This window comes from Perca flavescens, chromosome 9, assembly GCF_004354835.1.
Source record: "Perca flavescens isolate YP-PL-M2 chromosome 9, PFLA_1.0, whole genome shotgun sequence".
Taxonomy (NCBI): domain Eukaryota; kingdom Metazoa; phylum Chordata; class Actinopteri; order Perciformes; family Percidae; genus Perca; species Perca flavescens.
This window is the reverse complement of record NC_041339.1, coordinates 37,308,508-37,324,093: the sequence shown is the minus strand read 5'-3', so window position 1 is coordinate 37,324,093 and position 15,586 is coordinate 37,308,508. Positions and strand designations below refer to the sequence as shown.

Genomic DNA, 15,586 nt, shown 5'->3' with positions numbered 1-15,586 from the left:
TATGATACCACAGTGTGTTCCAACAATACTTTTATACAAACAGAGGGGGTTGTAAGTAATCCAGACAAGTTGGAACACCTGTGGAAATTGGTAGCACCAACTTTCAAAGCTTGATCAACCTCCATTTCTGCACAACATCTTTACATTGTTTACCCATTTCTTGTTCCCTGAAAAAGCCTTTTTGTAAAATACTGAAATGTACATTATTGTTCAGTTTTGGGTAACCTTACTTTTTTTAACCTCACGCAGTTCACCACTTAACCTTTGTACCATTTCAAGCTATTAATTGGACTTGAACTTTCTATTTCAATAGAAAAACTTGGGTGTTCTAAAACTTTTGTGTGTGTAAGGCCTTTTCAAGAAGGTCTTTTATAAAACTTACGAAAAAAGCATTTTAAAAAAACTTATAGATTTATAATAACTGAAGTCTCTGTCACAGACACTTTAAAACTATCATACAGGACCATATATAGAGAGAGTGAAGCATATTTTCAAATGCAGGTCTTTGAAGTATGTTTAGTCGTGTTTGATCTGTGACCAGCGACACTTTAACATGTGTACGATGCTTCCTGTCCAACCCGTTCTCACTCCCAACTTGTAAAATACTGACTCTTAGTCACCAATTATCATTTCCTAAAGCTAACTGTCCCGTTTGTGTGCCTCATGTCAGTCAAATGTGTGTCCCGACCCAGAGCTTCAAATAGTGACGCCAAGTGTCCCTGCCAAGCGTGTCTAAATGTGATGCTAAAGGAGACTTTTTGCAATAATAACAAACGCCCTGAAACAGATGAAAACAAAACAAGCATATTTCCCAATGCAGCTATTTAAAGTCTCAATGTATAGTATTGATTGGATTATAAATGGAATTTTATCTTCACATTCTATTTTCAGATTGGACTCCTGCAGAGCTGGACCTGTCGGAAGACAACCTTAAGGATTCAGACGTGAAGCACCTGTGTGATCTTGTGAAGAGTCCAAACTATCGACTGGAGACTCTGGAGTAAGTAGAGGGTTGGAGTCAGTCCATGCTGGTCTCAGCAGTATTGAACTAAATACATTTAGTATCAAAGCAAAGATCCTGTATTTCCTGTAAACCTCCAACCTTCTCATTGAAGCTGTGAGAGGAGAGAGAGGACAGTTAGCCAATCAGATGAGACAGAAGCTTGTTGTGTTTTGAGTTGATTTGTAGACCACTGTTGTTGTGTTCATGTCTGCAGGAAATAAATCTGGATTACAGCTGACAGCATTTCAGCATGCACAGAGACATCAAACTGTCCAACCATCAAATCTGATCTGTTTGTTTTCTCATTTCAACACTAAACAACTGATCAGTTCATCTTTGTCACAGCTCTGAGATCAGTCTGACAGAAGCCTGCAAATCCCTGTCTCTTATTACATAGAATCAGCATTACATTTAGTAACCATGTAGTCTTCACACAGAGCCGAAGTTCTGCTGAAGTCCAGTAATCAGCTGATGTTTTACTGTTCAGTCTCTAACATCATATATCTGTCCTATCATTTGTTTTGTCTGAATATTTTCATAACTGACTCCATATTTATCATGTCATATTTAAAAGTAGATGAAACATTCAGATGGTTTTTAACAGCTCTGAACCCAACAGCAGTAAATCATCATTAAAGTGAGCAGCGATCGCCTCTGTTTCTTCAGTAATGATGCGTTCAGGACCTCAGCAGTTTATTTCCACTGTTTACTTCAGTGAAATCGTCAGTCAACAGACTTGATGCCCAAAAGTCTCTGCAGGTCTGTGAGCTTCACTCCAACACGTTAACATGAGAGCTGAAAGGAAGCAGGCTGCTCTAAACAGCCGCTCCACTTGGTGTCTGAACAGAACTGAAGTCTCTGCTGCTCTTTATACTGGATGTGCTGCTTCCCTGACTGACAGCTGATGAACAGAGTCTCTGGAAACACTCATTTATCTCCTCTGTTGTTCTTCTCTCACCAGATGAAAGTCATCTTAGTGATCAGAAAGGAGGATGTGTTGAGACCGTATGTGGAGTCCATCATCCCTGTGTGTTCCTCTGGATCTGACAGAGTATCATCAGTGTATCTGGACTGCTCTGCTGCTGCTCTGTCCTGAGACTCCTCCTCTCCTTCTGCTCCACACTTAGTCTCTAATATCCAGCTCTATCTCCACAGCGCTGCAGAGGAAGGTCTGGCTACAACACAGATGCATTCTATGATAGGAGGGGAAAAAAACTCTCTGGGTTGTTTGCATTTCTTTAAACCAATCACAGTTGTCTTGGGCAGCGCTAAGCTTCTGACGCAGCGATGGTAGCTCTGCTAAATAGTCTCAGGAAGGAGTTCACTTGGATGGTGGCACTGGACTTATTTTCAGGTGTATCTGAAGTGTGTGTGAATATAAAAGACAAGTTTTCATCATCTGCATATTAAAGAAACAAAGATATTTTCTGTACAACAGCGCTGTTTTTATTCAGTCACTTTCTTCACATGAGAAAAGTTTCCATCTACCTTCAAAACAAAAGTGAAGCCACATAACGGAGCGCGTCTGGCACTGTATGTCCAAAAAACATTTTTAGGAGTAAAGAAGACCAAAACAACCTTCAGCCAGGTTTCTTTTGTTTTAACAACCCTCCGATCACACGTTGCTGTTTCGGATGTTGTTTACTCTTTATAAAAATAACTTAATGACAATATCAAGTAAACAGAAATGATTTAGTGTTGTCCCTTTTGGATTACACAAACATGATGCAAAGAAACTTTAAAAGACAATTTAGGCTGTAATGTAGAGATAACATTTACATAAATTAAAAGGATGCTACCTACATTATTTTTTACGGTCTAGTACCCAAACTTCTCCAGTCAAACGATCCCTTCATTCAATCCTGTTTGTACCCAGATCTTATGAAAACTACATGAACAAGGTCAGGTTAAAGTTATTCATTTCTACATAAAAAGTGCAGCTATTTTAATATTGCTAAAGCCGGAGTGATGTAACAGGGAGGATGTGCTGACACAAAAACATGTCGGAAAGCTTTTTACAGTGGAAAAAAACTCATGGAGCATTTCACAAAAGTGCATAAAATGTGATCAGCGTGGACTCACTGCCGTGTAAATAATCGAGGAGATGTTCTACAGGATGAACGTGCTGCTCTCCGACTTTAGTTTGTTGCGTTTGTGCTTCGTAAAGTTTTAAGATCACTTATGTTCAGAGAATATAACAAACTGTCAAGTACAGTGGAAGGAAAGGCATTATAAATATACAGCGGCTGCTCTCTCCTGCCAGTTAAAGGAACAGTCCAACATTTAGAAACCTTGTCTTGATTCTGCAGAGGAAGGTGTCAGTGCAGAGAGACTATACAACACAACTTGAAGCTGGGGGGCAGCAGAAAGTATAAGCTCAAAGTGTAGTCTGATGACTTCTCAGGAATATGAATTAGCCATGTGGACCGCTAGTGGAGAGAAAGAGGCTCAACAAGCAGCAGAGTTCACAAGACTTTGCTAAAATAAAGACTACATACAGACCACTTTCGTTTTAGCAATTTGCAGAGAGGTCAGATTGCGTTGGGGGGGTGGCAAGGACATTTCTGTATTCCATCTTCCAAAATGCAAATGAATTATGCTTGAACCTGCTAAATCTGAGAAAATAATTAATTCCTAGTTGCACAAAAGCTAACCCGCCGATCTGCGTAATGGCTTGACTCAACATGATTCCAGTTAATTCCAGAAGCAATTACAGCGATAACTACCAAACACGGTTCAACCCAAGTCGGCAGGGGTGCACAGTTCCATCATGTTTTATAGAAGATATTTGTAGTTGACTAAGAATGTAAAACCTTTTGTTTATGCTGCATTTGGCTGAACTTTAAATTCCCTTTTGTTTCGTGCACTAATCGTTCTTCTGTACAACTTTCTCACCCTTAAAGCTTTAAGGTTTAGGTCGTACGTAGGAGATATTATCCCCTATCTAAAAGATAAACGGAAATTTTGGCCAACGATGCTGGCAATTTTTTATATCGCCGTGTCTTTCAAGGCTTCCGTAATTTTTTTTGTTTGTTTTTTAATACTGCCTTTTCAATTCAGGCTTAAATGCCAACATGTAACATTTGATGGAGCTAGGCTAGCAGTTTCCCCCTGCTTCCAGTCTTTATGCTAAGCTAGGCTAAACAAATCTCTCTGCACTGGACGCAGCAATGAAACTGAAAACCCCTGACTCTGGAGATGGTTCCGAACATGTTGGAATGTTCCTTTAAGTCATTTACCTGTAAATAGTTCGTTCATCTGCTGCTGCTCAGCGGCTACTTGTCAATGCAAATGGTTGTTGTGTCCGGTGAGTCGGACCGATGGACAGGCGTGTTTGTGAGAATCTTGGAAAGCCTTTTGACGTTTGCTGCCGTTTCCTCTGCAGTCTTGTCATGTGTTATGTGGACGTAAAGCCCGGTAGTGTTTACGATCATAGCCACCAAGAACAGATCATAATGGAAATGTCACTCATCTTTTTAAGATAAAGGAATACTCCACTGTTTTTCAGCTTCATCTGTAGCTGTTTAACGGCTGCCTTTATGATCAATACATGGAGAGTCACGAGGCAGCCCATCACAAGATGTGGTTGCAGAAATGCAAAACCTTTATTAAAAACAAATTCTCCCCTCCTCCACCAGGGGGCAGCCGAGCCACATGTGAAGGCTGTGAAGCTGAAGTATGCTTGGTAGCAAGGCAACTAAGTGGCTAGGATATTAGCATAACGTTTAGTAATTCAAACAATGTTTTCTTTGCGTTCGTGTTCGAGCCGCTGCTAATTCAGTAAACCCCATGATTGTCCAGTCTTAGCTTAGAAAGTTTGGAGGATGATGACTCATTTTAGTCTTCCCAAAATCAAAAGAGTAAAAAGTTTAAGGATTGGATGCGCTGCTTTAATTTAAGCTGTTACCTTAGCAGGTCCAGCTAACTAGCTTTACTATAATGTAGGTAATTAATGTTTCAAAGTCCAAGAGTTAGTATATCATTAGCTAGTTCCATTATTTTCGGGGGTTACAGGTTAACGATTGAAAAAGCCTTGTTGCTATCAGATGTTAAGCTAAAGTTAGCAATTCTGTACTTCTCTTGAATGGATTTATACTCTCGTTAGCAACCTGCTAACGACAGTCCCTTCTGTCAACCTGAAATCGAGGAGTCTGTAGAGTTCTGTCCAACCTGAACCTGACGAGTTGGTTTTGGCCCATTTTGTTTAGGTAAAGCTCAGGTCTCTGGCTGGGTTCAGGTTCAGGTATCTTCTAATTTATCTTTTTTCTGACTCTAGAACTTATGGTACGTGTCAGGGTCTCAAACTTGGCAGTACCACTTGGGTTGGGCCTTAAAGAATCAGGTTGTAGCTCTGCTTGAGTCTCAGCTTCAGACCCGTGTAGTATTTCAACTACATCTCAGTGTTTGCTACAAATCCTGGGAATTGTAGGAGCTGCTGAAACAAATCAGAGCTTGAGCACGTTTTATTCTGCAACTGCGGCACACTATTTTCAATTTGGATAAATAAAGTTCTATCTATCTAAGTTACATTCGTGGCTTTGGCTCAGGATTCAGAATAAAATCAGTGGAGTATTCCTTTCTCATAATATTAGTTTTATGGCGGTAGCAGTTAAATGGGGGTGTAAGTGTTTATTAAAAGTATTTTGGGACCACAAACACAATCCAGTTCAGGGCCAGGAGGAGCCCCGAGGCTCTGGTATAAATCCATTATCAGTCGGTCTCGTCGTTTTGTTCCTCTGGGCTTCAGTGTTCAGACAGACGGAGGAGAGCCACCCAAGACGCATCTGCGGGAGGGGGAGTCTCTACTGGAGTTTATCAGCAGACCCCCCCTCCCTTCCAGCCTCTGCTGTTCCACATCTGCACAGCGACTCCGCCGCCGCCGCCGCTCGCTCTACATGATGCTGCACTTCCCCTTCAGCTTGTCGGCTCGTTTCTGTTTTCCCGAGCGCTTGCCGTCGATGCTCAGGCTCATGTCCCGTTTCTTCTCCAGGGACAGCAGCTCCTGGAACAGTTCCTTCACGTTGGAGTTGGTCTTGGCCGACGTCTCCATGAAGGCACACTTCCAGGCGGTTGCCTGAGCCTCGGCCTCCTTCGCCTCCACCTCGCGCTGGGCCGTCTCGTCACTCTTGTTGCCCACAAGCATGATGGGAATGGACTCCACGGTACCTTTGATGGCCAGGACCTGGAGGGATAAGGGGTAAGGTTAACACATTTCTAGAGAGCATTCATGTGGCAGCTTTACAGCTTTTAAACTTAATGGGCCCTATGTTGCACCCGGCACAGAGCAGCGCAAAGCCTGACGCAAGTCTCTTTGGTAGTTTAAGACCGACGTCGTTTAAATAGCAAATGTACCCATCTGTGGCCCATGGGCATGCTGGTCTTACAGGGAGGTGTGTTCAGGTGCATTCTGGGCATATTGCTATCTTGAGGCAGCGGGAAGTGATCTCACCATTGACCAACAAAAACCTGGTCTAAAGTCAATAACGCAGCATTTCATTGTTATTTTAACAGAGCATTAGTAAAATGCTCCTAGGCTCGTGCACATCGCGCACACACTATGCTTGTTACACACACAGGGACACACAGCAGCACACACACACACACACACACACACACACACACACACACACACACATGCAGAATATTACATATAAAAATATTACGGTGTAAATCCTCCATCATAACAGCAATGCTCCAAGGTCCAAACGCGCCTGGCTTTTAAAGGGAATGGGAGATGATCTCTGATTGGTTGATGAATGGGAGATGATCTCTGATTGGTTGATTGCATGTTATGCCCCAAACACACCTCTGATTAATGAAGACACTAAGTACAACCCTTTAGAACCAGGCGCCCGGCACACGGACCCTTTTTTACCGCCGACAAAAGTGGATTTGGACACGCCCTAAACACACCTGCACCAGGCGCTTCAGGCCTTGCGCTTAGATCGTTAAAACAGGGCCCTACATGTGGTAAAAATGTTCTAAAATGAAAAAGTAAAGTGAAGAAACTTCTCATCGTTGTTGTACTACGCTTTACTGAAACTGATTAATCAGTATTTTATTTGAAATTCAGTGTTAAAGAGCCTCACAGCTCACATGTACATGGTAAATCAGGACAAGTTACTGTAGCTAATCATGCTAAATGTGCCACATCTGACGGATAGAATTGAAGATATCAGATATCTAGGACTAGATGATACGATGGATAGATAGTATATTCTGGTGAAGGAGAAGGAGACTTAATTAAGATAAACCTTTTGTAGAAAACACTGATATCAGACAAATAAATATACCTTATATGTATTGTATCATATAAGTCTGTAGTGACCTGTTGGTATATGGGTTTGAGCTCCTCCAGTGATTGGCGGCTGGTGATGGAGAAGACCAGGATGAAGGCGTGGCCCTTGGAGATGGAGAGGCGCTGCATGGCAGGAAACTGGTGACTTCCTGTGGTGTCGGTGATCTGCAGCGTGCAGACGCTCTTATCACAGCTGATCACCTGCAGAGACAACCAGCAGGTACTCGTCAATGATTCAGCCAATCAGTTCGTCCAAGAGTTTAAATGACAACACCACAGCAGGGCTGTAGTCCAGTCCACCTAGGCCTGCTGCACACTGGCTGCCTGGCGTGTCCGTTTTAATTTCGTCTCCCACGGTAACAGGTTAGAGCTTGCACAGACAGTGTTTCCAGTCAAAGTAGAATAGGAAAAGATGTTTATATGTCATTTTGACACAAATACATATTAATAAATAACATTTTGATGTTTGAAAGTCTCGAGGTTTTGATATAAATGCAGATATATATATATAAATGTAATTAGAAAAAATAATAAATAATTATCGATTTTCAAATATTGCACCTGTCAATACAGAAGGAAATACTGCCGACGTTGTCTTTGCTGTAATCAGATCAGTATATATTTATGTTTATGGAAAACACGTTTCTGGTGTGCAAAGGCATAGAAAACGCCACGTTCACCCCACGCAGCCAGTGTGAAGGAGGAACCGAGTAATGTCCTACCTGTCTGTATGTGTCCTCCACTGTGTAATGTCCTACCTGTCTGTATGTGTCCTCCACAGTGTGTAATGTCATACCTGTCTGTATGTGTCCTCCACAGTGTGTAATGTCCTACCTGTCTGTACGTGTCCTCCACAGTGTGTAATGTCCTACCTGTCTGTATGTGTCCGCCACAGTGTGTAATGTCCTACCTGTCTGTACGTGTCCTTCACGGTGTGTAATGTCCTACCTGTCTGTATGTGTCCTCCACAGTGTGTAATGTCCTACCTGTCTGTACGTGTCCTCCACAGTGTGTAATGTCCTACCTGTCTGTATGTGTCCTCCACAGTGTGTAATGTCCTACCTGTCTGTACGTGTCCTCCACAGTGTGTAATGTCCTACCTGTCTGTACGTGTCCTCCACAGTCTGTAATGTCCTACCTGTCTGTACGTGTCCTCCACAGTGTGTAATGTCCTACCTGTCTGTATGTGTCCTCCACAGTGTGTAATGTCCTACCTGTCTGTATGTGTCCTCCACAGTGTGTAATGTCCTACCTGTCTGTATGTGTCCTCCACGGTGGGGATGTAGGTGTCTCTGAAGGTGCCTTTGACGAACCGAAGGACCAGCGAGCTCTTCCCGACGCCGCCGGCTCCGAACACCACCACCCGGTAGTCGTTACTCTGCTCGGGCATTCTGGGAGTTGGAGTCCACCTGCTGCTCTGGATAACTGACCTGTGTGCTGAGGACGAGATGGAAAGTAGGTATCATCTAACTATAAGTGTGTGTGTGTGTGTGTGTGTGTGTGTGTGTGTGTGTGTGTGTGTGTGTGTGTGTGTGTGTGTGTGTGTGTGTGTATGTGCGCTCAGGACGAGTACCATTATTGTACCTTAATTGTATTGGGGTTTTTATGTGCACAAAAGAGACAAAACTGTTGAAAAAGTTATACTTATTTAATTTTTCACCGCTAAAAGCCATACTCAGCATTATGAACTGTTCTGTTAGTGTTAGTGAACGTTAGCTTCTCTGTTTCTGGAGAGAGTTTGTTCCTTTTCCATAACTCAGATATATATTTTCCTGGAAGGAGATTACCCTTCCTGGCAAAGTAACCAAATAAGATGAAGAGTAGAAGATTGCATATCTGGGAACACTTAAGTAAAAGGGAAAGCGGGAAGTGAGCATGAACTCCAACAGAGCGAGGCAGAAACAGACCAGCGTTCTGAATGTGATCAGTCTGAGTGCCATCAGCAGTAACTGGTAAATGAGAACCACTCTGGTGGTTTTATTCTGGGAGAGTCCTTCAGCTGGACGCTGCGCCTGCTTCAAGTGCACATCTCCATCCCAATGAGCCGGAGATAAGCTGCAGTGGTCAGTCCCCGTCCTCGTTATATCCACCGTTAACCAGCGCAGCAGCCCATGGTCAGTCGGGACCAGGACCAATAGACTCCGGAACAGCTTCTTTCTATTTTAGTGTGTATATTTATTTCTATTTTAGTGTGTATATTTATTTCTATTTTAGTGTGTATATTTATTTCTAATTCTGTGTGTATAGTAGTGTGTAGTGTGTATAGTCTGTGTGTCCTCGTTATATCCCCCGTTAACCAGCGCAGCAGCCCATATTTCAGGTTAAAGGTTAACTCTCCTGTTGTCTTCCCATCGACCATGCAACTTTTTTTTCTGGGTCTAAATTTCAAATTAAAACTTTTCATCTGGTGATGTTTTTTATTCAAAAAAATTATATTTTCCGATTTTTTTGTAACTTTTTGGTCACGTTTTTTTTCCAATTTTTCAGCATTTTTTTTGTTTACGTCAGTTTTTTACAACGTTCTTTGATCTTTTTTTTTCTTCAAGTACTATTTTAGTCGTGCAACAGAAAACTCAGATTGGACAGGTAGTCTAGCTAGCTTATTGTGAATATAAGTAAAAAAGCCATGCGTCTTCTGTAGGGTTGGGCATCGAGAACCGACACGATTCTTTATTGGAATCGTTTGGAATCGTTTGGAGGATTTGGTTTAAAATCTGATCATAGGTTCCAAATTTAACATGCGCAAGTTTTGGTTTCCGTGGCAGCCAGGCGTTTGTTGTGTTGCAGCCGTGCAGCACAGTAAGCGGAGCTATAGTCTGGCTTTATTTTGCGTTGTAAAAGCTGTAAAACTGCAACCCACCTATGAATCAAAATAAAACGTTCCTCGTATTTGTGAAATAAGCATCTGACCCGTTTCAACTACACCACTCAAAGAATCGGAATCGAGAATCGATAAGAACCGGAATCGAAAGCAAGAATTGGAATCAGAATCGTTAAAATCCAAACAATGCCCAACCCTAATCTTCTGAACGCCCTCGGTCTCTAGTTTTGTGGTCATAAAGTTCCAGGAGGCTGCAACTATCCTCGAGGCCACCGCAGCTCATTTTACACACTATCAGAAAATCAACTCACATGAATGCCATTGGGCTCATTGGCTACATTAACATCCACAATAATATTACACTGTTATTCTGAATTTGGAATATCGAGGCTACACACTGGGCCAATCCCTGTCGTTGTAACTCACTCTTTAATTGAACTTAACAGACAATTAACTAGATGAAATCTTCGGGAATGCAACTCTTAGGTTATGATTTGGTCTTTATTATTCTATATTCAGCTCAAAAAGATAATTTAAAGACACACATGAACAGATTCTGTCTGTGACATTTAAACACGTCTGATGAGTGTCCTCTCTGAACTCTCTCCGTGTCTTCACAGATACGTGACCAACGGGAATGAATCACAAAAGACGACTGAGCAGAGGCCTCGGGGGAGTTTCCCAGCATGCCTTGCTGTATTCCCCCGCAGAATGAGTAACGAGCATCGATTAGGGCTTTGCATCTCGTTAAAGAGAGCTGATGAAAGCCGGAGAGGAGGAAAAGATTACTGAGACCAACGGTTTTATTTCTTTTTTCTAGAGGACAGCTGAAGACATGAAAAGGGAGAGAGAGAGGGGGGGGGAATGACATGCAGCAAAGGGCCGCAGGACGGAGTCTAACCCGCGGCTGCTGCGTCGAGGAGTAAACCTCTATATATGGGCGCACGTTCTACCAGGTGAGCTACCCAGGCGCCCGTCCTCAGGTCAAATTTGAACAGTTTTCTAAAACTTTCTATATCAGAAATTTGGGTTTCTTTTAACCAGATTAAAAAATAAAGTGGATGTTTCCCTACAACTGTTAAGTAGAATAAATGATCAGTTCACAGACATTGAATTTGGGTGTTTTCATTCAATTTTATAGCATTTGGAGAAGAAATTATAAAAGAACGTTAAAAAAACAACAACAAAAATGTCCAAAAACAGGCAGAAACATCTGGAGAAAGTGCCAAAAAACTTGGAAAACGTGTCAAAAAACGTCAAATGTTTTACCCAGACGGGAAGACAAGCCAAAAACCTCTTAGTGTTTTTTAGAGCAGCGTGTTTCCCGAAGTAAAAACCGGGAAATGTTCTCCTGTTGATCCAGACATAAGGATCGGAAAGTAAGGCTTAGTAAGGATGCACCGAATCCAGATTTTTGGGGTTAAGATTCTGCTGAATCATCTTAATAAAGTAAACAGGGACTGTCCTTCCTTTGCTGTACCTGAAGTTGCTGCATTCTGGCTGCTGTCTGGAGATTCCTTCGTGCACAACTCGTATTCTTCCAGATGTTTCAGACCAGATGTTGTAACAGTGGCCATGTTGTGTATAGTTTAGGGTCCTCGCCACCACCAGACCAATCAGCATTGAACAGATTGAACATGTAGCTGGACTTGAATGTCCTTCTTTTGACTGAAAGTACTGCCAAACAACAACTTTTTCTGCTCACCAGATCCATGTCCACTTTCTCACAGCCTACTGCTCACCAGATCCATGTCCACTTTCTCACAGCCTACTGCTCACCAGATCCATGTCCACTTTCTCACAGTATAGCTGGGCAATATATGGATATTATATCGATATCGTGATATGAGACTAGATATTGTCTTAGATTTTGGATATCGTAATATCGTGAGTGGTGTCTTTTATTGGTTTTAAAGGCTGCATTACAGTAAAGTGATGGACTTTTCTGATCTTACCAGAATGTTCTAGCTGTTCTATTATTTGCCTTTACCAACTTAGTCATTATATCCACATCACTGATGATTATTTATCTAAAATCTAAGTGTGAAGATATTTTGTTAGAGCACCAATTGTCAACCCTAGAATATCGCCGCAATATCGATATCGAGGTATTTGTTCAACAATATCGTGATGTCTGATTTTCTCCATATCGCTCAGCCCTAGCTCACAGCCTACTGCATTGAACGCTCCACCTACGTAAACACCTTCCAGTAATCAACGGCGCCGTCATTACGGCGACCAGCGTAGTGACAGCGTAGGGTTCGGTTCAGTGCAAGAAAATTCTAAGTTTCAGCAGAAACCCAACCCCACCAAAAAGACCAATATTCGGCCGAATCCGAAGCCCAATCCTGGATTCGGTGCATCCCTGTGCATTAGTGCAAACGTAGCAAAAGATCTTTCTTTTCAAAGGATAACATAGCAGTAGTGTGGATGTAGCCTGAGAAACAGTCTGATATTCCAGTTAGGAAGATGTCACACTGCAGTGTTTTCCCTGGAGTCTGGCCGGGTGGATTTAGGAGTTCTCTCTCAAGAAAATGTGACATTTTGACATTGTTCGGCGTGGGTACTATAGGCCTGAACCTTATGATGGTCGGAAAAACCCTGCAATGCTTTCTCCTAACGAACACAAAGACCAGACTTCATGTAAAACAACTGCGTTTTTCAGGTTTGACTCGATGCTGTTCAGTCAGAGCTCTGACGTCAGCTCTCCTTATCTCAGAGCAGCAACCAATCAGCAGCTCGTTAATCAAAACAGACAGACAGACAGACACACACACACACACACACACACACACACACACACACAGTGCATTCACATGCACCCATGGTTACATCCAAAAACACTATGGATGTTATCTGTGTGTGTGTGTGTGTGTGTGTGTGTGTGTGTGTGTGTGTGTGTGTGTGTGTGTGTGTGTGTGTGTGTGTGTGTGTGTGTGTGTGCGCGCTGCCTGGTTGCCAGGCACCAGTGCTCAGGAGAGAGTAGGAAAGCACAGATTTATACACTGGGAGAAGAGAGGCGTGCAAATATGTCATCGTCAGCAGCAGGGCCGTTGTCACGGTTACCTGCCTGCCCACATTGATCTGACGTCACTTCCTGTGCGGAGGCGGGCGGCAGGGAAAACACCACCGACTGAACCAGCAGCGTCAGAGCCAGAAATAAATATGCTTTTCATCACAAACGCAGAACTAAACTGTGAAATACTGTAATCACGATGTTCTTTTTGATTTCGCCCTGCCTCATACTAATTATTATTCTAAGTGTCTGACAACATTATGGGATGGATCCCTACAGAGATAGAACTTTTAGTTAAAGAGTAAGATCCTTTTAGTTTAACATGAAACAGCCCCGAAATCACCATCACCAAACTCCACCAGACTCCATGTAAATAATCAGGACTTTTAACGTGTATAGAGCCAGCATATCTCCACCAGACTCCATGTAAATAATCAGGACTTTTATCATTGTAAAACACACTTCATTCAAAGTGGACAGAAACTAAATAAAACTATCAAAATCTGTCTTGGTTAATCTTACCACTGTTCCAACAATCAATACTCTGGTTTGGTTGAAATAAACCCTTAATTCACCCATTTACATGTGGAGATATGCTGGCTCTATACACGCTAAAAGTCCTGATTATTTACATGGAGTCTGGTGGAGATATGCTGGCTCTATACACGCTAAAAGTCCTGATTATTTACATGGAGTCTGGTGGAGATATGCTGGCTCTATACACGCTAAAAGTCCTGATTATTTACATGGAGTCTGGTGGAGTTTGGTGATGGTGATTTCGGGGCTGTTTCATGTTAAACTAAAAGGATCTTACTCTTTAACTAAAAGGTCTATCTCTGTAGGGATCCATCCCATAATGTTGTCACACACTTAGAATAATAATCTGAGTCTGTCAGCGGCTTCTAGATGATTTATGATGATAACTATGACACAGTAAATACAGTGTATTAAAGTGTAGTAGTATTCCTGTGATATTTATATGCTGACTCCTCCAGTGAGAGGATACTTTAAAGGCAGTGACAGACATTATGTATCCCTCTCTGTCGTCATGACACACAACATGCTTATACAACACACACACACACACACACACACACACACACACACACACACACACACACACACACACACACACACACACACACACACACACACACACACACACACACACACACACACACAGCGTTGCTTTGTTCTCAGTTTCAATCGGCTGCAGACTCTAATTATCTTCTCTCATCATGCTAATCGGTCTGACTCCCATCTCCATCAATAGTAACGACCGGTTACACACACACACACACACACACACACACACACACACACACACACACACACACACACACACACACACACACACACACACACACACACACACACACACACACACACAGTGATGAAATGAGATTCCCCGGACGGAAGCACCGGGCCGATCGGAGAAATCAGGCCGACTGCAGAGCTCTGCCGCCGGGTTGCTGTGTGTTCGATGCCCGCTGTCGGTGCTCGAGTGTCGGAGTGATGTCTGTGGACTCACCGTGTCTCCGCAGGCGGGTCGTCCGTCTCTGTGTGTCCGGGGATTGTTACTCTGGAGCGGCTGTGAACATCCTGAAGCCTCCGCTGTCTGACTCACAGTATCATCATCATCAGAAACACATCAGCCCCCCCCCATCTTCCTCCTCAACCTCCTCCCTCCATCACCATCACCAGCGGTGCCGGCAAAAACAGGAAACAAGACTTCCGCTCCAGTTTTTTTTCGATTGATTTTCAGAATAAATGCCGGATTTCTATAAACCTACATAAATTTTTAAATGAACTTTATTCATAAAAAATAACCATTAAAGACAAATGCATACAAATACACAATACAATGTCTAGGAGCAAAATAAACAAACACATAAAGATCCAAACAGCAATACACAAACCTTTCTTCTGAGTTTCTAAAAGAAATTAACATCTGAAACCAAGATATGTCAAAAAAGCGTCAAAAATGACGAAAAAAGTGACCAGAAAATTCCAAAATGAAGCAACACAAACGTTGAACAAAAGGGAGTCAAGGACCTTGATAAGAGTAAAAAAAAATCATTAAAAAATTAAATGTTTAAAAACTAAAAAGAAAAAAAAATCACAAAAAAACATTTTAAAAAGCGTCAAAAACTAATGAAAAAAAACGGGTTTTTTTAAGTTCCAAAATAAAGCAATAGAAACATTGAAAAAGAGGAGTCAAGAACGTTGATAAGATTCGAAAAAAAGCATCCAAAATGTAATGTTTAAAAATATCGAAAATTAATAAAGCTTTAAAATGTCAAAAGAGCGAGAAACACGTTGAACTCCTTGAACCATCCTGGTAACAAAACCGTTCTAATAAACAAATTAAGCAATAAAAACAGGTGTTTTGCTTTTATTTTGAAGGCTGTGAGTGCAGAGCGGAAGTCTTATTTTCAGCCTGGACTC

General features: G+C 42.1%; 1 protein-coding gene across 1 annotated transcript; it reads right to left on the bottom strand.

Moving 5' to 3' along the window:
• Nucleotides 1-3,363: 3,363 nt before the first annotated feature.
• Nucleotides 3,364-14,828, bottom strand: diras1a (DIRAS family, GTP-binding RAS-like 1a). The gene is made up of 4 exons (XM_028587629.1): nucleotides 14,670-14,828; nucleotides 8,554-8,738; nucleotides 7,332-7,502; nucleotides 3,364-6,185 (listed from the first exon to the last, which is right to left on the bottom strand). Exons 2-4 carry the CDS (start codon nucleotides 8,689-8,691, stop codon nucleotides 5,895-5,897), a joined length of 600 nt encoding a protein of 199 aa, XP_028443430.1. The 5' UTR covers nucleotides 8,692-8,738; nucleotides 14,670-14,828; the 3' UTR covers nucleotides 3,364-5,894.
• Between the last annotated feature and the right edge of the window lie 758 nt (nucleotides 14,829-15,586).